The sequence below is a fragment of the Tursiops truncatus genome, chromosome 2 (assembly GCF_011762595.2).
Source record: "Tursiops truncatus isolate mTurTru1 chromosome 2, mTurTru1.mat.Y, whole genome shotgun sequence".
Taxonomy (NCBI): Eukaryota; Metazoa; Chordata; class Mammalia; order Artiodactyla; family Delphinidae; genus Tursiops; species Tursiops truncatus.
In genome coordinates this window covers 61,903,665-61,929,992 of record NC_047035.1, presented here as the reverse complement: position 1 = coordinate 61,929,992, position 26,328 = coordinate 61,903,665, and the positions used below count along the sequence as shown (strand labels likewise).

General features: G+C 40.0%; 1 protein-coding gene across 2 annotated transcripts in view; it reads right to left on the bottom strand.

The window, feature by feature from the left end:
• The window catches only part of SLC25A21 (solute carrier family 25 member 21), a 543,072-nt gene that overhangs the window by 208,455 nt on the left and 308,289 nt on the right, over positions 1–26,328 (bottom strand). The window contains exons 1-2 of one of the 2 annotated variants that reach the window (XM_019924010.3): positions 9,023–9,114; positions 8,376–8,424 (exon numbers count right to left, since the gene is read on the bottom strand). In XM_019924010.3, coding sequence (XP_019779569.1) covers positions 8,376–8,404 — 29 coding nt within the window. In that variant the 5' untranslated portion in view covers positions 8,405–8,424; positions 9,023–9,114. Of the gene's footprint in view, positions 1–8,375; positions 8,425–9,022; positions 9,115–26,328 lie in introns of those variants that run through there. The other variant, XM_019924011.3, reaches the window with a different exon arrangement.

Here is a 26,328-nt window from a genome sequence, read left to right as displayed (position 1 = left end):
GGATTATTTTATCTTGTTTTAGGGTCAAGCTTAGATTATATTAGTCTTTTTAATTAAATCACTATACAAATGTGGGACCTTTTAAAGTTTGCATGAACTCATTGGCAATGACGAATTTATAATTTGTAATAAAGAACTTAGGTGGGAGCAAATGGCATTTTAAAGCACACATTTATTCACTTAACACATATTCACTGCAGCCCTACAACATGCCAAGGAGAGCATAGTTAATTGTCACCTCTACCCCTTCCAAATATATTATCCATCCTGTGCACCATTTTTATTTGATTATGTTAATAAATAAAATCTTTAATGATGACTACATGGAAAGAATGACATACTCAATCAATGCAGAGCTGCAGCGTGCCCACCACCCAGGACTTCCTTGCTTTGGCTCAGTAAGTACAGAAAGACATTTCAATTAAATAAAACAAATCCCAGAGAAACCCAGATATGGTCATGCAACTTCAAAAGCAAAGTTGAAGTTACACCAACGTTTTTTGGGATTCTATAACCATTTCATACTATTATGAGTTGCCACTGATTGATTTAGCTAAATGACAAAGACGCAACAAAAATATAGTTTATAAAAATGTGGTTCTACTCCTTGCTTGCTTTACTTCAGTCACATTCTCTCCATGGTTAGAAACAAGCCATGACAGTGGTCCAGCCCTGGATTTCTATGCACGGTGAGAAATCAGGCATAACCATGGTCTAACCCTGAATGTGATCTCAATGTTTTATACCACGGACAAATCGTTAACATATGGAAATAACCCTCTCAGCTGCTCTGTAATGTTTTTAATCCTATAGACTCTACTGCCTTGACTTTATACTCCATCCTGAACTTTTCCCACTGTTCTCTCCCCATTATAAAAGGATTTTTTTCCTTTTCTTTTCTTTTTAAAGGATCTACTGGGGGGAAAAAAAAGTTTCGTTCCTTGTTTCCACCCTGCTGTTCTGTTGGCCCCAATGGCTGCTCAATGTCCCCTCTCCAACCTCTAAATTAAGTGTTCGTTTTCAAGTTCACTGCTGTGCTCCCCTCCCCCTGTAAAGGGAGCCTGTGGATGCTCCCCAGCCCCAGGTCCTCGCTCTCTGCTGGGCTCCCCACAAAGCAGCCTCTCACCATAACCTGTCCTCAGATTTCTCTCTTTTTAATAAAGTTTGTGGTGGGCTTATGCCTCTAAATCATTTTTACCCATCAGAGCCATTTACGTTCCCTCTGTAACAACCAACGCTCACTCCTCTCCCATCGCCTGGCACTGATTTTTTGCCCCTGTAACCTCACTCAGTATGACAGAATGTGTTTTCTCTGGCTGTAGATAATATATTCCCATATCACTCTCACAAACCACAGAATGACCTCCGCAGGGAAACCTCTGCCCTTCCACTTCCCATCACTGCTAACAAAGCGGTATACAACCGGTATAAAAACCCAATGAGAACCACAGGTTAATGAGATGTTTAACACACACACACAAAAGAATTCTTTACATGAAGACGTTTTACAGAACTGCCCATGGGGTATTCAGCCATGGTTCCCAAAGGCTGACCCAGTGACCAGTCAGGCTTAAGATTCACCCAGGAGGTTGTTACACGTAAATATCCATAGGCCCCACCCCCAGAGTTTCAGATTCAGCAGGTCTGGGGTTTGGGAGCCACTGAGAAAGAGTGCGTAAATCAATCTCAACAGCTTCAGTAAAAGCCCGATAAGCACTTATATAATGACATGTGGATACCAAATCTTCAAACCATGTGAGTCTTTAGAATTCACACAGTAATTCACATGTTTGGAGAGAAGTATAATAAGACTTCTCGGTGCAAATTAAGTCCTAATGTGAGGAAGGATGAAAGCCAAGGTATGTATTGGCCTGTCCACTCACCAGCAGCCTATAATTGCATCTGTAAGGAGCTGTGAGGACACTCCACACCCCGACCTCTCCCTGCCTTCTCCAGCATCCACCAAAAAGAGTGCCTCACAGCTCTTTGACAGGACAGGCTTTTAGAAGTTCAGTCTTTACAGGATGGGTAACTTAGTTCATTTGTACCTGATTTATGCCCCATTCAAAAATGAAACGAAACAAAAATGATGGGGCTTCCCTGGTGGCGCAGTGGTTGAGAGTCCGCCTGCCGATGCAGGGGACACGGGTTCATGCCCCGGTCCGGAGGATCCCACATGCCGCGGAGCGGCTGGGTCCGTGAGCCATGGCCTCTAAGCCTGCGCGTCCAGAGCCTGTGCTCCACAGCGGGAGAGGCCACAACAGTGAGAGGCCTGCGTACCGCAAAAAAAAAAAAAAAAAAAAAAATTATGAAAAATGACTCTGGGCCAAAGAGAATGAACACCTTAGTAATTTAGTAATTCCGTCTTCCTGAAGCACAATGAGCCATTTCCCTTCCTGGGAATAAGTGTGCAGGGGATGTAAGCTAAAACCCCCTTGGACTGTGACTTTCATAAATCTGTGGGGTTTTGAATACTACTCTCTACACACCAGTACAGACCATTAAATGCATATGTAGTAAAATTCACTCCCACCTAGGACCTTGCTTATTTGCAACTGTCAACCCATTTTAAGCAAGAGTATTTTTCTTACTAAGGAACCACTGGACCACCTCTCTTTCCCCTTAAAGAAGTCCTTTCCCCATTGCACTCTAGGCTTGTGTTGTCTAATCTCATAACCACTAACCACATGTGGCTATTGAGCGTTTGAAATGTGACTATCAGTATGTAGATGTGCTCTAAGTGTAAAATAGGCACCAGATTTCAAGGACTGAGTATGAAAAAAAAGAATGCAAAATATCTCAATAATTTTTATATTGATTAACATGTTGCTATGACAATGCTTTAGATAAATGAGCTCAAATAAGATATAGTCAAATGAGATATAGTGTTAAAAGTAATTGTATAAAAAGTTTCTTTTTACTTTAAAAACTGTGGCTATTAGAAAACCTAAATTTATGTATGTGTCATGCATTGTATTTCAATTAGCCAGTGCTGTCCTAGATGAAGTCCAGCATTTTGCTTTTCATCTCAAAGCTTGTCACTCGTGCTGCCTCCGTACCTTCAATGCCATATGCAGGTTCGTTCCACCCAACTTTCATCTTGACACGCCTACTGGAAACCCTCTCATCTCACTCTTCCCCAGTCCAGTCTCCAAAACTCCACCAAAAGTTTGAAATGTTTTTGCCCACCATCCTATCAAGTCATTTCTCCCTTTTTATTTCAACAGATTCTCACTTCCCATCTCTTTCATGAAATCTTAAGTTTTTCAATGAAGACAACACAGCTGCATATTACTCATTTTCTAGACATTCCAATTTGGCCATAGAACTCATAGGGCTATTATTTCTGATTGTTTCCCAATACTCATTTATTCATTTGTTCAACAGCATTCACTGGGCACCTCCTGGAGGCCAGACACTGTGCTTGCCACGGGGGTTACCTAAAAACGTCAGCACACAGCCCTAAAATGATGTGTGGAATGATGTCAACAGGAACACATAGATGAAACTGATGCTGTCCTGCCCTCAGAGCCAAAAGGACTCTCTAGTTGCAAACACCCTTCTGAGGAAGGATTTAAATGCAGTGCTCACATAACACAAGTCTTCCGGCTTGGAAAGTTGAAACCTTCTGACTCCACATTAAACACTTCCCCTTTCTCACACTTTGTATTTTCCCTCATGTTTCCCTGACTACCTTATAAACCCCATTTGTCTTTGTAGTTCCCATTTCCTTTGCTGACACAGTATTAAACACCATGCTTTCATATAAATATATATACATATATAGGTATGTATGTGTGTGTGTATATATATATATATAAAACTATATATATGTAACTATATATATATAACTATATACATATAACTATATATCTATGTATAGTTATTTATTTCCTACAATAATGTAGGTACCACATTATTCCCATTTGAAGATGAGATAAACGGAGGCACAGGGAAGTTAAGTAACTTCCCTGTAGCTGCTGTAACACGGATGATAAAGAAGCAGAATTTGAACCCAGGCAGCCTAACTCTAGAGCCAGGGTTCTTAAATACTAGGTAATCCTGTCTCAGAGAGAATACAAACACCAAGGACCATGTAAGCTTGAAGCTGCTAAGGCCACCTGCTGCCAAGTGAGAGAAGCCATGCCAAAAATGAAGCCCATGTAGGGAAAGGAAAGCTGAAGGGAAACGGGGAGAGACAGAGAGACAGGGAAAGAGACAGAGACAATATGAGAGATGTATGAGATATTACTGATTATTTAATATGAATCTCTGGAGGATATAAAGTGAGAAACTAAACTACCTTTGGTCTTCGTAGTTATACAGGTGAATAGTCTTGTCATTTGTAGGTATGGGTTCTTAACTGGGGGTCCAACCGTAACTGTACACAAAGTTCTTGGTGTATAAACAGAACTATAAAACAGTGTATATGCATGTCTCTGGGGAGAATCTCAAAGGAGACCTTGATTCTACCTAACTACCATGTTTACGGCATCTTAGCCACATCTCCTCTGCAAAATCAGGTGGGGACATTTAGAACAAGGCTGTTGTCATGTGGTTAGCCTATGCTCACATTGGGTCTATCCCTAGAGCCACACTTAACATGGAGGAGAATAAGCTACTTCTTATCAGTTACAACTTCTAATCATCTTTTAAAATGCAAAGTGAGTTCCTGTTAAACATGCTGAATTGAAAATGCATGCTTGTAACCTAAGTGTCCATCAATGGATGATGAATAAATAGAGAAAATGTGATGTATCATATATATACAGTAGAATGCTATTCAGACATAAAAAGAAGGAAATTTGCAACAACATGGACGGAATTTGAGGGCATTAGGCTAAGTGACATAAATCAGGCAGAGACAGACAAATACCCGTATGATCTCACTTATATGTGGAATCTAAAAAAAAATCAAACTCATAGATGCTGAGTACAAATTGGTAGTTGCCAGGGGATGGGGATGGGGAAAATGGATGAAGATGGTCAAAAGGTACAAACTTCCAGTTATAAAATAAGTAAGTCCTGGGGATGTAATGTATGGTTAATAATACTATATTGTATATTTGAAAGAGGCTAAGAGAGTAGATCTTAAAAGTTTTCATCACAAGAAAAAGAAAATTGTGGCTATGCGCTGTGATGGATGTTAACTAGACTTATTGTGGTGGTCATTTTGCAATATATACAAACATTGCATCATTATGTTGTATACCTGAAACTAATATAATGTTATATGTCAATTATGTCTCAATTTAAAAAAAGAAAATGCATGTTTATGTCAGCTCTTTCTACAAATCCCACTAAAATAACAGTGTGTCAGTTCTGTTTGTTTGTCTTCAGACCATTTCTCACTCTTCCCTTGTCCTGCTCTGTTCTGTTACGCAGAGGGACAGCCCTCTGCCAGGCTGGGCCTCCCAGTCTTCCTTGGGTTCAGCATATAGGAGCACTGATCGGTGACTAAAGGGTAGAGAGAAGAGAGAAACTAGAGGATTTCCCCTCTCCCTGTCTGCCTCAGGCAGGAAATCTGGTGGTGGCTGGGGTTCCTCTGAGACCAGCTACCACTCGACAGATCTACGGCAGTTCTGGCTTTCACCAGGTAGTCCTGGTGCCTGGGCTTAGGTAACACCACCACCTCTTCTCTCCCTCGAGCCAGGTGTAACACAATCGGTAATTTAAAGAGTGCAAAAAAAATGATGAAAGAAAAATTCCTGTGAAGAAAGAATCTGGAAGTACACTTTTAGAATCTATTTTCTTTCCTTCCACAGAGAAAAGGATTAGGTACAAATAGAACCCCAAAAGACTAGACTGATTGATTTTGCCATACTCCAGCACATGAGATGTTGTGGGAAATAAGCCATTTCCATGCTCAGATTAATTCATTGGCCCATTCTTCAAGGAAAATATCCGAGAAGAGGCTAAAACAGCCCACAGAAAACTGAAGCAAGTGAGGTTTGGCCTGGTGTATCCCATGCCCCACTTTGACAATGCCTGCTACAATTTAGAATCCAAGGCCCTTGGATGTCATTAAGGAAAGTAACCTGCTAAAATCACTAATGCTACAGTGACCTGCTAAAAAAAGTAACCTGCTAAAATCACTAATGCTACAGCACTAATGCTACATGGTTTCATGAATTATCCTTTATGGTTTACAGTTTTTCTTATTTAGAAACGTGGTCATCTCCAGTACTATAATAGTGAAGATTTCGGCAATAATTTAGTCTGTCCTGTCCTCTCGCTACCACCTGTGTGTTAGTGCCCAGTGATAAATGCTACCAATCTTGCATATTCTACTTCTGATTCAGCCAACTGCAAAAGTTTGGGGCTTTCAGTTTATTCTATGATTGTGAGTCTTTATTCAACACAGTTTTTATTGTTATGCAGGTCAAATACCATCCACCATCCAGTTCCCTTCTCCTTCAGGGTCCCTGGAAGGATTGTACTTTTCCCTCTCCCTTGAAGTTTGGTAAGGGTGTGTGACTAATTCTAATCAATGAATGCCCTTTTCATAAAAATATCTATATAACAAAGAAGACATAAAGCCCCAGTAACCTGGCACATCCATTTCAAGAAATATCTGATTCATATCCAGTACCAAGAAATGATATCGTTTTTGAAATTCATTGTGATGAGATTCCTATTAACTCATCAGATCGTGAGCTCTCTAAGGGCAGAGATAACCTAGAACCCACAAGCACTAGGTGCTCAATACATGTTGCTAAATGAATGAATGAAGGATTGAGGGAATGAATGAGTAACTGTAACGTCAATATGGTCTTGTTTAAATCATTCTTATTTCTCCTTGCTCATTTGAACACTGCACTAATTTAGGAAATTACCATTAAATGAAAAAGACAATTTATTCCTCAGAGAGATTAACAATAATCTGGCTTTTCAAAGAAGGTTAATATGGAAACTAAGAAGGAAAGGCCAGTGAGTTTTGCTTTCTGTTTCTGAACTCTCTATAAAAGATGCTCCAGGAAGTACACCCACCTTACATTTGAATATAACTTTGGATTTCCTTCTTTCTCTGTTCGGGTTTGGCGACTTGAGGCTGCTATGGACTGAATGTTTGCGGCCCCCCAAATTCATATATTGAAGCCCTAACCCCCAATATGATGGCCTTTGGTGGCGGTGGGGTGATTAGGTTTAGATGAGGTCATGAGGGTAGAGCCTCATGACGGGATTAGTGTTCTTTATAAGAAGAAAGAGAGACAACAGAGCTTCCTCTCTCCATCACCACATGAGGATACAGCAAGAAGGTGACTGTCTACAAGTCAGGAAGAGGGCTCTCAACAAGAACCAAGTTGACTGGCACCTTGATCTTGGACTTCCCAGCCTCCAGAACTGTAATAAATGTCTGTTGCTTAAGCCACCCAGTCTATGAAATTTTGTTATAGCTTCCCAAGCTAAGAAAGAAGCCAAATTCTCATCTTCTCTATCTCTATCAGAAATGTAATATTATTTGCATGTCACAGACACCTTCCCTTGCTTTCAGCAACCAGCCTAACTAAGATTCTGTTGCCTCTGTAGGTAAAGTAAGCAACATGTCCCTTCAACGACCAGCCTGACTCATCAAGTATTTCCTAATTGTGGCAGTAAGGGTTTGTTTTGACCATCACTGTTGCGTGGCACTTTTTGCTGTTCAGCTCCAGCCTAGGTATGCTGTTGGGTTTTACACAATGCAAATAAATGGAAACTTTCACTATACTTTCAGAGCTTTTAATATGAAAAAATAGAGTTCAGTAATTTAGCCATGGATTTAACTTTTAAAAAACTGCTCTAGATCATATTAAAACCCACAAGATGTTTTCTTCTCTTGGTAAACAGATTGAATACATTGCCCTGATTTTAAGGCATTTAAGAGCGAAGGCATTTTCCAGGAAATATGGCACTTTGTATTGGCAAACAGTTGTAGGAATAAATTCTTTAAGCACCATTTAAGAAGTTTACTTGAAATTTTGGAGTTTCACATCAAAATGCTCACTATTAAATAGCAATCTGTTATATGCTATATAACATATATGTTATATGCAATGCCAAATGAAAGTCGGCTGTCATAATTCACTAGATAGAGTTTAGTTTTTACATCATTTTGATAAATTTCCCTCGCTTACCAGTTTAGTCACAAATTATACCTTATGGTTGTCAGGTGAAGGCAGTAAAATATTATATACTTTCAGAGGACCCCTATCCAGAAATGCTTTTCACTGCTTACATTTTATCTGTCAAATCGTATTTTCTTTAAGAAGTAAATATAAATGCCATTTTTTGGGAGAAGCTACCGGCCTAGGACAAGTTCTAGCATTTAGTGTTCTGACAGATCTTAATCTGGATATCAGCCAAAGTCAATAAAACTTGTTCAAGCAGAACCTTACCTGGTTTTCACCACATCGAGAGGGTGCATCAGGCAAATTTCTACAAGACCTGAAAGATGATAAAGAAAAGTCCAGTAAACACTCATGTAAACACTGGTTCTTATTTCCTTGACCCTATTGGTTTCTCAAGTATGAATCTTCAAATTAAAAACTCGGGACTTTGGACATGACAGGTGATAGAAGCTAGGAGCAAAAGACTAATGAATAACATGATTTTATTTCTATGCGAGCAAGACACATGAGTGATTACTTCTTTGTAAGTGCTCTGGCACAAACGGAGATTTTAAACAGGGGAGTGATATTCACTTCTATTAATATGTTCTCCCAACAATCTAATCATGTGTCCATTAACCCTCCCACTGCTCCCAGTCACATTTATTAACATGCAAACACATAAGCAGTGATGCTCCAACCCTCTCCCCTTTGGTAGATTCACCATCTCTCATCACAGCATGGATGTACCGGTGTCACAAGCACCTCTAAGTCTGAAAGAGTCAATGCCCAACTAGAAGAAGAGCACAAATACTATCATCCAAGGAGAACAGTTTCTTTTCAGTGTTCAATTCCCTGAGCTTTTCCTTCTCTTTGGAACGTTGTCCTCCTGGGAGGATACACACACATACACTTCTTCTGAGAATCCTACTTACCTTCAGATTTCAATTTGGGCAACTATTTTCCCAGAAATCCTGGGGCAGAGACTGTTAGTTGTCCCCTAGTATTCACCCTCTTTTCTTCCTGGTTGCTCAGAATAAATACTATATTTCCCAGCCTTCCTTGCTGCTAGGTCACATGTGACCAAGTTCTGGCCAATGGGAGGTAAGTGCAAGTGGTTTGAGCAATTTCTAGGAAGTCTTTTAAAGTTAAGGAGGCTGCTCTTCTCTTTCCTTTTCCTACTTCCTTCTGGTGGAATGCTGATCTAGGGCAGGAGAAGCCATTTTGCACAATGAAGTGATTTTGGGCACGGAGGTCACACGTAGCACAGCAACAAGACAGAAGTAGTCCGTGACATCATGGAGTTCTGGTCTACCTCCAGACATTCACGTTGAAGAAAATTTTCATTTCCTTTAAACTACTGCTATTTGGGTTTTCTGCCACTCGTACCTGAACCTAATTCTGATACAGGTACCCTTTGATGTGCTCCCACAGTACCCTGGACTTGTGTTATTACATTGCACTGTAACTGTTTTCTTGTCTAAAAGCTCCACAAGGACAGAGATTCCACCTGCCTTATTCACCTTTATATCCCCATCACTTTGCACAATAGTTGGCAGTCAGCTCAATAAAAATTTGTGGAATAAATAAATTAATGCTGCTTAGGGCTACTGCACATGCCACTATGTCAGCTAATTCTCTAGATGAACTGAACTGGCAGCAATTTATTCTACATTTATTCATTAGTTTGAACATAACCCAAATAAGCAAGCAAGGATGGAGAAATACTGACAAATATGATATGAAATAAAGCACAGGAAGTACTTGAATGTAGAATTGCAATGTTGTTGATCACATATCCAGATGTTCAGCAGCTATGTAAATGTGAGAAAGTGACCAATGATTCAACACCTAATAGACTGACAAATGATTCTTGAGAAGGGTGTGCATGCAGGGTATTGTGCTCAGTGCTGGGACATAGCCTGATGCAGCATCAAGAGTGCCTGAAAGAATGAAGAATTTCAAAAGTGGGCACAGAAGTGACACACTGAGAACAACCTTACATGTAAAGGGAAAACAATGAACAGAGAACAGCAATATGCATAAAACTAAGTTTTAGGCCCAGTGATTTAGTGTTGCTATTTACAGTGTGAAATGTTGCTATTTATGTTCTGTTCCAATTCTAGTCTTGCATAACAGTTTACTTTTATTGTCAAATTGTCAACTGTCTTCAAGGAACTATGCCATGGTTCTCATAAAATGAAGGACAGAAAATACAAATATTTACAATTTTTAAGTAAAATTTTAATTCAGCTGTGGCCTGGGTGTGCTTTATATTTGAGATTATTCATCCTAGGACACAAGGCTGATTTCTGTAAGGTAAAGACCTTGCAAAAAAATTTTGAGAGAGAGAGAGAGAGAGAATATATCTGTTTCACCAGGAAGCATTTTCTACAATTTTTACCTACTTTGCCTATAACCACTGGTGGAGGACTCAAGGGTATCCTTAAAGCTGGGAATAGAAAGTCACAATAAAGGCATCACACTTCACAGAATGGGTGGTGGATGGGATGGTTGTTTTTTTACTTTGGAGATTTAGAATGCTTACAACGTAAAGCAGAAGACCCTTTTTTTCCAAACTAAGCCACAGAAAAGAGACAATGGAAGGTACAGGACCACATTGATGGACTGACCAAGGGACACCCCACCCCTGCTAACTCCTAACAGAATCCTCAAGTACAGAAACCTAGAATGCTGTTGTCATTCCTGTGCCTTCCTTCCTGGTCCACCTCTGCCTTCACCTATGAACAGTGCTGCAATGTCTTCAGTAACCTTTTTAGCAATAAAATGGGGGAATGCAGAAGACAAACTAGGTGCCCAAAGGTAGACTTGAATATAGATTATTAAAGGACAATGTCAAGTGATCCTTCAGTTCAGGTCTTTTTTTTTTTTTTTTTGCTATACGCGGGCCTCTCACCACTGTGGCCTCTCCCGTTGCGGAGCACAGGCTCCGGACACACAAGCCCAGTAGCCATGACTCACGGGCCCAGCCGCTCCGCGGCATGTGGGATCTTCCCGGACCGGGGCACGAACCCGTGTCCCCTGCATCGGCAGGCGGACTCTCAACCACCGCGCCACCAGGGAAGCCCCCAATTCAGGTCTTAATTTTGATTTTAACTATACACAATGCTATTATACATTATCTGTTCTAAGATAAATTACTTGAGAACAGCGTTTTCTAAATTTACTCTGACTTCTTATCACTGAGTCAATTCACATTTCCTCTCTCTACAATTCCATGACATATACCAGTTATATTACATTTTACATTACCAATATTATATTACAATTCCATTACATATATCAAGGATAGCATTTATCACACCATACTATGGCCAATAATATAGAGAAATATATAACTGTCTCTCCACACCATTCCCCCCATCCCCATACTGGCAAATGCAATATTCATCTCCAGACACTGTAGTCTATGTGAATGGCATCTCCTGCACTTGTGAAAATGTGTAGTCAAATACAAACCATGAGTTCTTAGAGAAGAGGGAGTATTTAACTTTATCGGCCCACTGAGTAAATAACGCTAAATACATGAAATTCACTCAGGAAGGTCTCTATCTACACTCACTCCCTTGGTGATCTCATTCCAACCCATGGTTTTAATTACCATCTATATGCCAACAACTTGCCAATTTACATTTCCAGTCCAGACTTCCCTTTCAAAGTCTAGACAAATATCTGATTGCCTATTTGACATCTCTGCTTGGATATCTAACAGCCATCTCAAAATTCACATGTTTGGGGCTTCCCTGGTGGTGCAGTGGTTGAGAGTCCGCCCTGCCGATGCAGAGGACACGGGTTCGTGCCCCAGTCCAGGAAGATCCCACATGCCGGGGAACAGCTGGGCCCGTGAGCCATAGCCACTGAGCCTGCACGTCTGGAGCCTGTGCCCCACAACGGGAGAGGCCACAACAGTGAGAGGCCTGCGTAACGCCAAAAAAAAAAAAAATCCACATGTTCAAAATGGGACTCCTGAGTGCCTTAACCAACACCCCTACTCAAAAAACAAAAATAAACAAATGGGACCTAATGAAACTTCAAAGCTTTTGCACAGCAAAGGAAACCATAAACAAGACCAAAAGACAACCCTCAGAATGGGAGAAAATATTTGCAAATGAAGCAACTGACAAAGGATTAAGCTCCAAAATTTACAAGCAGCTCATGCAACTCAATAACAAAAAAACAAACAACCCAATCCAAAAATGGGCAGAAGACCTAAATAGACATTTCTCCAAAGAAGATATACAGACTGCCAACAAACACATGAAAGAATGCTCAACATCATTAATCATTAGAGAAATGCAATTCAAAACTACAATGAGATATCATCTCACACCAGTCAGAATGGCCATCATCAAAAAATCTAGAAACAATAAATGTTGGAGAGGGTGTGGAGAAAAGGGAACACTCTTGCACTGCTGGTGGGAATGTGGATTGGTATAGCCACTATGGAGAACAGTATGGAGGTTCCTTAAAAAACTACAAATAGGGCTTCCCTGGTGGCACAGTGGTTGGGAGTCCACCTGCCGGTGCAGGGGACACGGGATCGTGCCCGGGTCCGGGCCCGTGAACCATGGCCGCTGAGCCTGCGCATCCGGGGCCTGTGCTCTGCAACGGGAGAGGCCACAACAGTGAGAGGCCCGTGTACTGCAAAATAAATAAATAAATAAATAAAACTACAAATAGAACTACCATATGACCCAGCAATCCCACTACTGGGCATACCTTGAGAAAACCATAATTCAAAAAGAGTCATGTACCAAAATGTTCATTGCAGCTCTATTTACAATAGCCCAGAGATGGAAACAACCTAAGTGTCCAACATCAGATGAATGGATAAAGAAGATGTGGCACATATATACAATGGAATATTACTCAGCCATAAAAAGAAATGAAATTGAGCTATTTGTAATGAGGTGGATAGACCTAGAGTCTGTCATACAGAGTGAAGTAAGTCAGAAAGAGAAAGACAAATACCGTATGCTAACACACATATATGGAATTTAAGAAAAAAAAATATCATGAAGAACCTAGCGGTAAGACAGGAATAAAGACACAGACCTATTAGAGAATGGACTTGAGGATATGGGGAGGGGGAAGGGTAGGCTGTGACGGAGCGAGAGAGAGGCATGGACACATACACACTACCAAACATAAGGTAGATAGCTAGTGGGAAGCAGTCGCATAGCACAGGGAGATCAGCTCGGTGCTTTGTGACCGCCTGGAGGGGTGGGATAGGGAGGGTGCAAACAAAAAAATCCAAAACAAAGGCCAACCTGTTCAACCTTAGAGTCAACCTAGACTCCTTTCTCTCAAAATCCTCTTCCAATCTATTGGCTCTACTTCAAAATATAACCAGACTTCTACCATCTCTGACTTCCTTTACTGCCTGTGCCTTCGCCCCCTTTCTGGTTAAGTCATGGTCACCGTTTCTCAGCTGATTAACTGCAGCACCTCAGTAACACGTCTCCCGTCATACACCTTTGACTCCGTCCATCTATTCTCACCCAACAACTCAAGTGATCCTGTTTAAGATGTAAGTTATTTCATGTCATTCCTCTGGTCAGTAATGACTCCCCATCTCACTCAGAGAAAAGCCATACATAATCCGGGCCTGCATTACTTCTCTCACCAGTTAACTTTCTTACTATTCTCCCCTCACTGATTCTACTCTGGCCACAGTGGCCTCTGCTGTCTCCCAACATGCCAGGACTATCTCAGCTTTTGGCCTTAGTGCTAGCCATTTCCTCTGTCTGGAATGCCCCTGCCCCAGATTCTACTTGGCCAACTTCCTTCACATGGTCAACGAGTAATCTGACCAGTCTAACACAGAGGTCCGGTCCTCCCCACCCCAGCACCAAAAAAATCCTCATGCTGCTCTGCTTTTTCCTTTTTCCATGGTACTTATCAACTTCTAACATACTACATTATTTACTTCTTTTCTATGTTTATTGTTTCCTGTCTCTCCCAGTAGAATATAAGCTTCACCAGGGCAGAGATCTTTGTCTGTATTGTCCACTGATATGCACTAAGTACCCAGAATATTCCTGACACCTAATAGTTGCTCAATAAATATTTGTTGAAAAAAGAAATGGAATGATATAAAATAATGAACCTGACACAATAATGGGATTCCTTTACAGTGGTACATATAAGATGAAGTTTTAAGAATTTAGTGTACACAAAGAGAATTCACCCAGTCATTCAAGGAATCCATGATAATGTCTAATATAGGGAGTAAGTCTACTGAAATGTTATGAGTTCGTTTGTAGAAAGAATGGATTATTCCAAAGATAATTTCATTAAGTAACATTTTACGAATCAGAGAACATCTTAACATCTCCGTGAAGACACAAAGGAATAGCAGTGGCAGACAGAGAATTGAGGCATTCAAGCATCCCCAAGATATCAGTTACAAGTAAGACCTATGTTTTCCTTTTATCAAACCAAAATTTTGCATTGTACTATAGCCCCTTCCTTGGCATTTTCAAATTAAACCTAAGACTTCTCATTTGTTCTCTGAAATTCACACTATCCTATTACCTTAACTGATTTCGTGTGACGTGTTTAACTCTTTAAAACTATGACTCTTTACAATATAAAAGAATCTTTTTAGTTTTTAAAGAGACCCACAGAGGGAATAAATGGTTTCAAACTGTGTAAATCTGAAATTCAAAAATAGAACAGCCACAGACAGAACTGATTATTTTTTTCATCTACTCTACTAGTCAAGCAAATCATTACAACATCCTATTTGATAGCCTGCCCAGAAAATGTGGTAGCCCTACTGAATTACAAGCAATGTGAGACTCATAAATGGAAATCAAATATATTATACTTTCCCCTAATAATAGTTAAAGTGCACTACCTTTGCGGCACAGCAAATTAATATTATGCACACTGAATTGGCTAAATAGGCAATGTGATTTGGCAGGCTTGAAAGATGTTGTTAAATGTTAGCTTTTGGGCAAGCCACAGCCTTCCTTGAAAATTCTGAAGCAAATATTTTCATGGAAGTTTACTGTTAGCATGTATTTTTGTAAAGAAACTAACCCTAAGCCATGGCCGCTAGCATGAATCTAAAGGGAGTGCAGTAATTTTCCTGGTGCATACTTCTTGCTCTCATAGAGTTTATTATCTCATTGATTAAGAATTTAGGAAAATACATTCAGTTATAAACATATGCATACATTATGGTCCAGAAATCATGGTAGATAGAGCATGTACAAGGGAGGAAGAAAAGTTTAGGCAGAGTTTTAAAATCAGTGAGTTTTAAAATCATACTTTGAATGCAGAAACAGAAAGTTTGAAAATTATTAAACTGATGAAAATCTCACTTGTAAGCAAAGTTTGCATATATTTTTTAAACTCAATTTCAGCTCAGTGTAATACACACACACATATTTTGTTTTTGGCCGTGCCATGTGGCATGCAGGATCTTAACTCCCTGACCAGGGATCGAACCCGTGCCCCTGCAATTGGGAGCACAGAATCTTAACCACTGGACTGCCAGGTAAGTCCCAATGTAATGTATTTTAAAATTGTGTTTGCTATTTTAATTCAATGGAAGTTATCCTTTTAGTTTCCTTTTTTGTATTAAACTTTATATTAGACCCCAAGTAAGCTCCAAGTGCACTTAGGTAAATGGTCCGATTTTCAGATATGTTGGTCTTTTATGGAAAGTTAACTGCTGTATATGGACCTTAACACAATCAGTAATGCAACGAGAAACACCAGGGGAAAAATAAGCTGTGGATTAGGTTGGCAGGTGGTAAAATACCTTTAGAAATGTATAAAATGCTTTAAAGAGAAGGAAATGTGAAGAGAAAGAGACTTATCACTTGTTTTACAGATTATATGTGTGTATAATATATACACATTCACAAAAAGTTTGCATTGCATTTTGCTTATCTTGAGTGAAAAAAATGTTCAAGCTGACAGCATTTCAGCATTGGAAGTTTATCAAAATGCAGAAGGCAGCTGAAGAAGGGATTAGGAATCTATGGTATATGTGCCAAGTACCAGGACCTCTCTTTCCAATTCAACAGAAGACTTGTCCAGTTCTGGGGACCTGTCTATCAACCAGAAAGGAAAAGACATTTGCTCTGCCTCAGGAATTTTTTTTTTTTAATTGAAATATATTTGACATATAACATTATGTAAACTTAAGTGTCAACATGATTTAATACATTTATGTACTGTAATATGATCCTCCACTGTAGCAATAATTAGCACTTTCTATCACATCACATAATTATCTGTTCTTTTAGTGGTTGGAATAATTAAATTCCAGTCTCTTCAAAGTTTGATAACTTTTCACAGGATTGGTCATCCTTTCTTCTTTTTTTGAATTGCCTGGAAAGAGAGGATCCCTCTATTTGTCTCAAGACTCAGGAACAGAACCCAGTCCCTCCCTGCCCACCTCTCCAGCCCTGCGCAGAAGCTGGCTCTCACAGGCCAGACACTATGCTTCTCTTCCAATGATGCATTCAGCAGCATCATGTTCGTAGCTTGAAATTGGCCACGCTGGGAGTATTTACACTAAGGAAAATGGCAAAGGCTACAAATCAGAGATTTTGTTTATTTGTTTGTTTTCCAGACAGCAAATTAAACATTTACCAGCACAACGCTGCCCAAATCTAACCACAATTCTGTTGCCTATTCTATTAGGTTCAAATAATTTTAAAAGTATAGTACATGGAGAGTTTTTAAATTTCCAGTGGTTCTTTAACTCTGCTTGTCGCAAATTTCCAAAGGTGCTGTAAGTTAATCTTAGCTTATATTCTCTGTTTACGACAATTTAACAATAAGAATTATGATCTGGGCTTTTTCTGGTGCTGCAGTGGTTGAGAGTCTGCCTGCCGATGCAGGGGACACGGGTTCGTGCCCCGGTCCGGGAAGATCCAATATGCCGCAGAGCGGCTGGGCCGTGAGCCATGGCCGCTGAGCCTGCACATCCGGAGCCTGTGCTCTGCAACAGGATGAGGCCACAACAGTGAGAGGCCCGCGTACGACAAAAAAAAAAAAAAAAAAAAGAATTATGATCCTACCCCAGAATTTTAAAGAGATCCTTAGGAACTGATACCCAAGAAAACCAACCTACCCACCAAACTACCGACCACACCTATGATTTGCTATACTGTTGTGCAGATGCTTCTATTCTCTAGACCACATAGAGATTTGGTAATGAGCGCAACAGTCTTCACTTCTCAGGAAAACAGCTTCTTGCCCCTGCCCTCCTCCAAGAGTGTGAGCACCTTAAAAGAGAGGAGAGGAAATGTGGCTACGAAGCCAGCTTCGCCTTAGTCACCAGACGGAAGTCCAGAACAGGAAGAAGGCCTTGGGCAAATAACACAGCATCGTGCTAAATGAAGAATTCAGGTTTTTAGGTCACAAGTAGCCAGTTTTTCCTTAGAAAATAAAGTCACTAGTACCAATTACCATCAAAGAAAAAGAAGGATGGAATTATAATGTTTTTCTCCCTATTCTAAATAGTACTACTTCTTGCAATCATATTGTTCATCTTGAAAGAGTTAAAAATTTAGAACTTTTAAAATATTTGCCACCATTGCCTTAATTAATATATAGCCAAGTTTTCTGCACTTAATCACACTGCTTTACTACTTGCCTTTAGGTGATAGCTCTTAATTTTTTATTTGCCATGACCTAGAGCCATAGTTACACAAATTCTTATTTTTGAACTGTTATTCCACACCAGCCTCCGTACCATGCTCCCAGGAAATCCAGCTTACCGAGTCAAGTATTCTAGGTAAATCCCAATACACCATATGCTTTATCAAGGTCTGGCTTATGGGGAAAAAAAGAAGAAAGCTGATTCATTTTCAGCCATACAGTTTAATCACGAAGAATTACTACTAAGTATGGATTAAGCTAATCTTTATTTCACATGAAAAGCTTGCAAAAATGAAACTGCACTTCAAGTAAATAAGTACCTGCTGAAAAACAATATTTGGATACTAAAGTGTGAGACATTACATAAACACAACGGCAGGTTAGATTTCATAACACAAATATTTATGTGTAATAGCATTGAATATATTACTACTCACGGACACATTATCTAAATATTAATCAATGTTTGATTTCAGTTAATATTCTTAAATTACTAACTCACTAGAAACAATATTTGCCTCCATGGCTTCCATCCCAATGAGCACCGTGGTATGTGTCTTTGCTACTGTATAACATTAAATGTACTTAATCTCAGTTTTCTAGGTGTTGAACAAGTACATGTCCAGAAGGGTTTTCATTCACCAAATTCTTTTGAGTGCCTACTGTGTACCTAGTTATTCCAGCATATTTCTAGATGTTGGTTCTCTTCTGCTTGCTTCTGTTTTCCATTTTCTCAGAAAGCAAGGTCATCAATTGAGAGTGATGATGAGGAAGAGGGTGTTACAGAGAGCAGAGAGAAAGTATGAAACAGCTGTCAGTAGGAGTGAGGGAGGCAATGGATCAGGGAAACGCAGTATGATTAGTAGGTGCACTGAGAGTCCACTTGAGGCCAGCAGTCATCAATATAGCATCATTTTCTGTAGCCACATTCAGCTGTGTGCATGCATGCAGAGTAGGCAGGATAATATTTAACCAGGATGAGGTTTTGCCAAATGAATGTGAAGAAGTGACAGAAGGCAACGAAAAGAATGTGTGCCAGAAAGTGATTATAATGGTTGACTACAGAAGCTAGGAAGGAGGGAAGTGAGGACAAATGGGCATGAGGACATGGTGGTAAGAGCAGAGGCTTGCTGGTCCTGTTGGAAACAAGATACTAGAGGAGAGAGCTGGAAAGCTAAGAGGTGGAGGTAACATTGAGATGACTACTAAGTTCCATTTTTATTAATACATAGTAATTAAAGCTTGTTTTTTTTTCTCTTTATCTCCAGTATCTAGCACAAGGTATGGTACATCATCGATATACTGAATGAAAGTGTTGAATGAACAAAATGTTGATCCTATTATTGAGTAATACCAGGTATGTGAAGAACAAACACACTGATGGACATTCACCATTCCCTGAACTAGATTCAGCAGATATTCTCTTTGTTTTGTTTTGATCTTCAAGGTTTCTTTAAGTTTATGGTTTGACAAATATTTAACTAAGATCCTTATAATGACCAGAATGTGTACACCTTAAGCAGTTAATATACTTAATAGCCAATGTACATCATACAGGCATGTAGAAAATTTGAAACATCAACTAAAATAATTATACAAATAAACATAGGCCTCTAAAGATGGGTCAAGAACCCAAACAAAACTACTTTAAGAGATTTTTTTTTTTTTTTTTTTTTTTTTTTTGCGGTACGTGGGCTGCTCACTGTTGTGGCTTCTCCCGCTGCAGAGCACAGACTCCGGACGCGCAGGCTCAGCGGCCATGGCTCACGGGCCCAGCCGCTCCGCAGCATGTGGGATCTTCCCAGACTGGGGCACGAACCCGTGTCCCCTGCAACAGCAGACGGACTCTCAACAACTGCGCCACCAGGGAAGCCCACTCTAAGAGATTTCGAATCTACAGGATTAAGTCCTCAAAAGTAAAAGGCCGGGGACGAGGGGAACATGGCGGAAGAGTAAGACGCGGAGATCACCTTCCTCCCCACAGATACAACAGAAATACATCTACACGTGGAACAACTCCTACAGAACACCTACCGAACGCTGGCAGAAGACCTCAGACCTCCCAAGAGGCAAGAAGCTCCCCACGTACCTGGAGGGGATTAAGAGCGCTGCTTAAAGGAGCTCCAGAGACGGCTGCGAGCCGCGGCTAAAAGCGCGGACCCCAGAGACGGGCACGAGACGCTAAGGCTGCTGCTGCCGCCACCAAGAAGCCTGTGTGCGAGCACAGTTACCATCCACACCCCACTTCCGGGGAGCATGTCCAGCCCGCCACTGCCACGGTCCCAGAATACAGGGACAACTTCCCCGGGAGAACGCACGGCGCGCCTCAGGCTGGTGTAACGTCACGTCGGCCTCTGCCGCAGGAGGCCCGCCCCGCACTCCGTGCCGCTCCCCCCGCCCCCCCGCCCCGGCCTGAGTGGAGCCAGAAGCCCCCGAGTCAGGTGCTCCTTTAACCCCATCCTGTCTGAGCGAAGAACAGACGCCCTCTGGCGACCTACACGCAGAGGCGGGGCAAATCCAAAGCTGAGCCCCTGGGGAGCAGTGAGAACAGAGAAGAGAAAAGGGAAATCTCTCCCAGCAGCCGCAGGAGCAGCGGATTAAAGCTCCACAATCAACTTGATGTACCCTGCAGCTGGTGGAATACATGAATAGGAAACGAATCATCCCAATTGAGGAAGTGAACTTTGAGAGCAAGATTTATGACTTTTTCCCCTTTTCCTCTTTTTGTGAGTGTGTATGGGTATGCTCCTGTGTGAGATTTTGTCTGTATAGCCTTGCTTCCACCATTTGTCCTAGGGTTCTATCCGTCTGTTTTTGTTTTTAAATTTTTTTCATAATAATTATTTTTTATTTTAATAACTTTATTTTTTCTTACTTTATCTTCTTTCTTTCTTTTTTTCCTTCTTTCCCTCCTTCTTTCCTCCCTCCCTCCCTCCCTCTCTCCTTTCTGTCTTTCTTTCCTTCTTTCTTTCTTTCTTTCTTTCTACTTCTACTAATTCTTTCTTTCTACTTTTTCTCCCTTTTATTCTGAGCCGTGTGGATGAAAGGCTCTTGGTGCTGCAGCCAGGAGTCAGTGCTGTGCCTCTGAGGTGGGAGAGCCAACTTCAGGACACTGGTCCACAAGAGACATCCCAGCTCCACATAATATCAAACGGCGAAAATCTGCCAGAGATATCCATCTCAACACCAGCACGCAGCTTCACTCAACGACCAGCAAGCTACACTGCTGGATACCCTATGCCAAACAACTAGCAACACAGGAACACAACACCACCCATTAGCAGAGAGGCTGCCTAAAATCATAATAAGTCCACAGACACCCCAAAACACACCACCAGACGTGGACCTGCCCACTAGAAAGACAAGATCCAGCCTCATCCACCAGAACACAGGCACTAGTCCCCTCTACCAGGAAGCCTACACAACCCACTGAACCCACCTTAGCCACTGGGGACAGACACTAAAAACAACGGGAACTACGAACCTGCAGCCTGCGAAAAGGAGACCCCAAACACAGTAAGATAAGCAAAATGAGAAGACAGAAAAACACACAGCACATGAAGGAGCAAGATAAAAACCCACCAGACCTAACAAATGAAGAGGAACTGGCAGTCTACCTGAAAAAGAATTCAGAATAATGATAGTAAAGATGATCCAAAATCTTGGAAATAGAATAGACAAAAGGCAAGAAACATTTAACAAGGACCTAGAAGAACTAAAGATGAAACAAACAATGATGAACAACACAATAAATGAAATTAAAAATACTCTAGATGGGATCAATAGCAGAATAACTGAGGCAGAAGAACGGATAAGTGACCTGGAAGATAAAATAGTGGAAATAACTACTGCAGAGCAGAATAAAGAAAAAAGAATGAAAAGAACTGAGGATAGTCTCAGAGACCTCTGGGACATTAAACGCACCAACATTCGAATTATAGGGGTTCCAGAAGAAGAAGAGAAAAAGAAAGGGACTGAGAAAATATTTGAAGAGATTATAGTTGAAAACTTCCCTAATATGGGAAAGGAAATAGTTAATCAAGTCCAGGAAGCACAGAGAGTCCCATACAAGATAAATACAAGGAGAAATACGCCAAGACACATATTAATCAAACTGTCAAAAATTAAATACAAAGAAAACACATTAAAAGCAGCAAGGGGAAAACAACAAATAACACACAAGGGAATCCTCATGAGGTTAAAACAGCTGATCTTTCAGCAGAAACTCTGCAAGCCAGAAGGGACTGGCAAGGCATATTTAAACTGATGAAGGAGAAAAACCTGCAACCAAGATTACTCTACCCAGCAAGGATCTCATTCAGATTTGATGGAGAAATTAAAACCTTTACAAACAAGCAAAAGCTGAGAGAGTTCACCACCACCAAACCAGGTTTACGACAAATGCTAAAGGAACTTCTCTGGCAAGAAACACAAGAGAAGGAAAAGACCGACAATAACAACCCCAAAACAATTAAGACAATGGGAATAGGAACATACATATCGATAATTACCTTAAATGTAAATGGACTAAATGCTCCCACCAAAAGACACAGACTGGCTGAATGGATACAAAAACAAGACCCATATATATGCTGTCTACAAGAGACACACTTCAGACCTAGAGACACATACAGACTGAAAGTAAGGGGATGGAAAAAGATATTCCATGCAAATAGAAATCAAAAGAAAGCTGGAGTAGCAATTCTCATATCAGACAAAATAGACTTTAAAATAAAGACTATTAGAAGAGACAAAGAAGGACACTACATAATGATCAAGGGATTGATCCAAGAAGAAGATATAACAATTGTAAATATTTATGCACCCAACATAGGAGAACCTCAATACATAAGGCAAATACCAACAACCATAAAAGGGGAAATCGACAGTAACACATTCATAGTAGGGAACTTTTACACCCACTTTCACCAATGGACAGATCATCCAATATGAAAATAAATAAGGAAACACAAGCTTTAAATGATACATTAAACAAGATGGACTTATTTGATATTTATAGGACAGTCCATCCAAAAACAACAGAACACATTTTTCTCAAGTGCTCATGGAACATTCTCCAGGATAGATCATATCTTGGGCCACAAATCAAGCCTTGGTAAATTTAAGAAAATTGAAATTGTATCAAGTATCTTTTCCGACCACAATGCTATGAGACTAGATATCAATAACAGGAAAATATCTGTAAAAAATACAAACACATGGAGGCTAAACAATACACTACTTAATAACGAAGTGATCACTCAAGAAATCAAAGAGGAAATCTAAAATACCTAGAAACAAATGACAATGGAGACACGATGACCCAAAACCTATGGGATTCAGCAAAATCAGTTCTAAGAGGGAAGTTTATAGCAATACAATCCTACCTTAAGAAACAGGAAACATCTCAAGTAAACAACCTAACCTTACACCTAAAGCAATTAGAGAAAGAAGAACAAAAAACCCCAAAGTTAGCAGAAGGAAAGAAATCATAAAAATCAGATCAGAAATAAATGAAAAAGAAATGAAGGAAACGATAGCAAAGATCAATAAAACTAAAAGCTGGTTCTTTGAGAAGATAAACAAAATTGATAAACCATTAGCCAGACTCATCAAGAAAAAAAGGGAGAAGACTCAAATCAATAGAATTAGAAATGAAAAAGGAGAAGTAACAACTGACACTGCAGAAATACAAAAGATCATGAGACATTACTACAAGCAACTCTATGCCAATAAAATGCACAACCTGGAAGAAATGGACAAATTCTTAGAAATGCACAACCTGCCAAGACTGAATCAGGAAGAAATAGAAAATATGAACAGACCAATCACAAGCACTGAAATTGAAACTGTGATTACAAATCTTCCAACAAACAAAAGCCCAGGACCACATGGCTTCACAGGACAATTCTATCAAACATTTAGAGAAGAGCTAACACCTATCCTTCTCAAACTCTTCCAAAATATAGCAGAGGAAGGAACACTCCCAAACTCATTCTACAAGGCCACCATCACCCTGATACCAAAACCAGACAAGGATGTCACAAAGAAAGAAAACTACAGGCCAATATCACTGATGAACATAGATGCAAAAATCCTCAACAAAATACTAGCAAACAGAATCCAACAGCACATTAAAAGGATCATACACCATGATCAAGTGGGGTTTATTCCAGGAATGCAAGGATTCTTCAATATACACAAATCAATCAACGTGATACACCATATTAACAAATTGAAGGAGAAAAACCATATGATCATCTCAATAGTTGCAGAGAAAGGTTTCGACAAAATTCAACACCCATTTATGATAAAAACACTGCAGAAAGTAGGCATAGAGGGAACTTTCCTCCACATAATAAAGGCCATATATGACAAGCCCACAGCCAACATTGTCCTCTATGGTGAAAAACGGAAAGCATTTCCACTAAGATCAGGAACAAGACAAGGTTGCCCACTCTCACCACTCTTATTCAACATAGTTTTGGAAGTTTTAGCCACAGCAATCAGAGAAGAAAAGGAAATAAAGGACCAAATCAGAAAAGAAAGTAAAGCTGTCACTGTTTGCAGACGAACATGATACTATACGTAGAGAATCCTAAAGATGCTACCAGAAACTACTAGAGGTAATCAATGAATTTGGTAAAGTAGCAGGATACACAATTAATGCACAGAAATCTCTGGCATTCCTATACACTAATGATGAAAAATCTGAAAGTGAAATCAAGAAAACACTCCCCATTTACCATTGCACAAAAGAATAAAATATCTAGGAATAAAACCTACCTAGGAGACAAAAGACCTGTATGCAGAAAATTATAAGACACTGATGAAAGAAATTAAAGATGATACAAATAGATGGAGAGAATATACCATGTTCTTGGATTGGAAGAATCAACATTGTGAAAATGACTGTACTATCCAAGCACTATCTACAGATTCATGCAATCCCTATCAAACTACCACTGGCATTTTTTCACAGAACTAGAACAAAAAATTTCACAATTTGTATGGAAACACAAAAGACCCGTATAGCCAAAGCAATCTTGAGAACGAAAAACAGAGCTGGAGGAATCAGGCTCCCTGACTTCAGACTATACTACAACGCTACAGTAATCAAGACAGTATGGTACTGGCACAAAAACAGAAAGATAGATCAGTGGAACAGGATAGAAAGCCCAGAGATAACCCAACACATGTGGTCACCTTATCTTTGATAAAGGAGGCAGGAATGTACAGTGGAGAAAGGACAGCCTCTTCAATAAGTGGTGCTGGGAAAACTGGATAGGTACATGTAAAAGTATGAGATTAGATCACTCCCTAACACCTGCACAAAAATTAGCTCAAATGGATTAAAGACCTAAATGTAAGGCCAGAAACTATCAAACTCTTAGAGGAAAACATAGGCAGAACACTCTGTGACATAATCACAGCAAGATGCTTTTTGACCCACCTCCTAGAGAAATGGAAATAAAACCAAAAAATACAAATGGGACCTAATGAAACTTCAAGCTTTTGCACAGCAAAGGAAACTATAAACAAGACCAAAAGATAACCCTCAGAATGGGAGAAAATTTTTGCAATGAAGCAACTGACAATGGATTAATCTCCAAATTTATAAGCAGCTCATGCAGCTCAGTAACAAAAAAACAAACAACCCAATCCAAAATGGGCAAAGACCTAAATAGACATTTCTCCAAAGAAGATATACAGATTGCCAACAAACACATGAAAGAATGCTCAACATCAATTAATCATTAGAGAATGCAAATCAAAACTACAATTGGATATCATGTCACACCAGTCATAATGGCCATGTATCAAAAAATTGTAGAAACAATAAATGCTGGAGAGGGATTGGAGAAAAGGGAACACTCTTGCACTGCTGGTGGGAATTGTGAATTGGTACAGCCACTATGGAGCAACAGTATGGATGTTTCCTTAAAAAAACTAAAAAATAGCACTACCATATGACCCAGCAATCCACTACTGGGCATCTACCCTGAGAAAACCATAATTCAAAAAGAGTCATGTACCAAAATGTTCATTGCAGCTTTATTTACAATAGCCCAGAGATGGAAACAACCTAAGTGTCCATCATCGGATGAATGGATAAAGAAGATGTGGCAACATATATACAATGGATATTACTCAGCCTTAAAAAGAACGAAACTGAGTTATTTGTAATAAGGTGGATAGACCTAGAGTCTGTCATACAGAGTGAAGTAGGTTTGAAAGAGAAAGACAAATACCATATGCTAACACATACTATATGGAATTTAAGAAAAAAAATGTCCATGAAGAGAACCTAGGGGTAAGACAGGAAAAAGACACAGACCTACTAGAGAATGGACCTGAGGATAGGGGGAGGGGGAAGGATAAGCTGTGACAAAGAGAGAGAGTGGCATGGGCATATACACACTACCAAACGTAAGGTAGATAGCTAGTGGGAAGCAGCCACATAGCACAGGAAGATCAGCTAGGTGCTTTGTGACCGCCTGGAGGGGTGGGATAGGGAGGGTGGGAGGGAGGGAGACGCAAGAGGGAAAAGATATGGGAACATATGTAATGTATAACTGATTCACTTTGTACA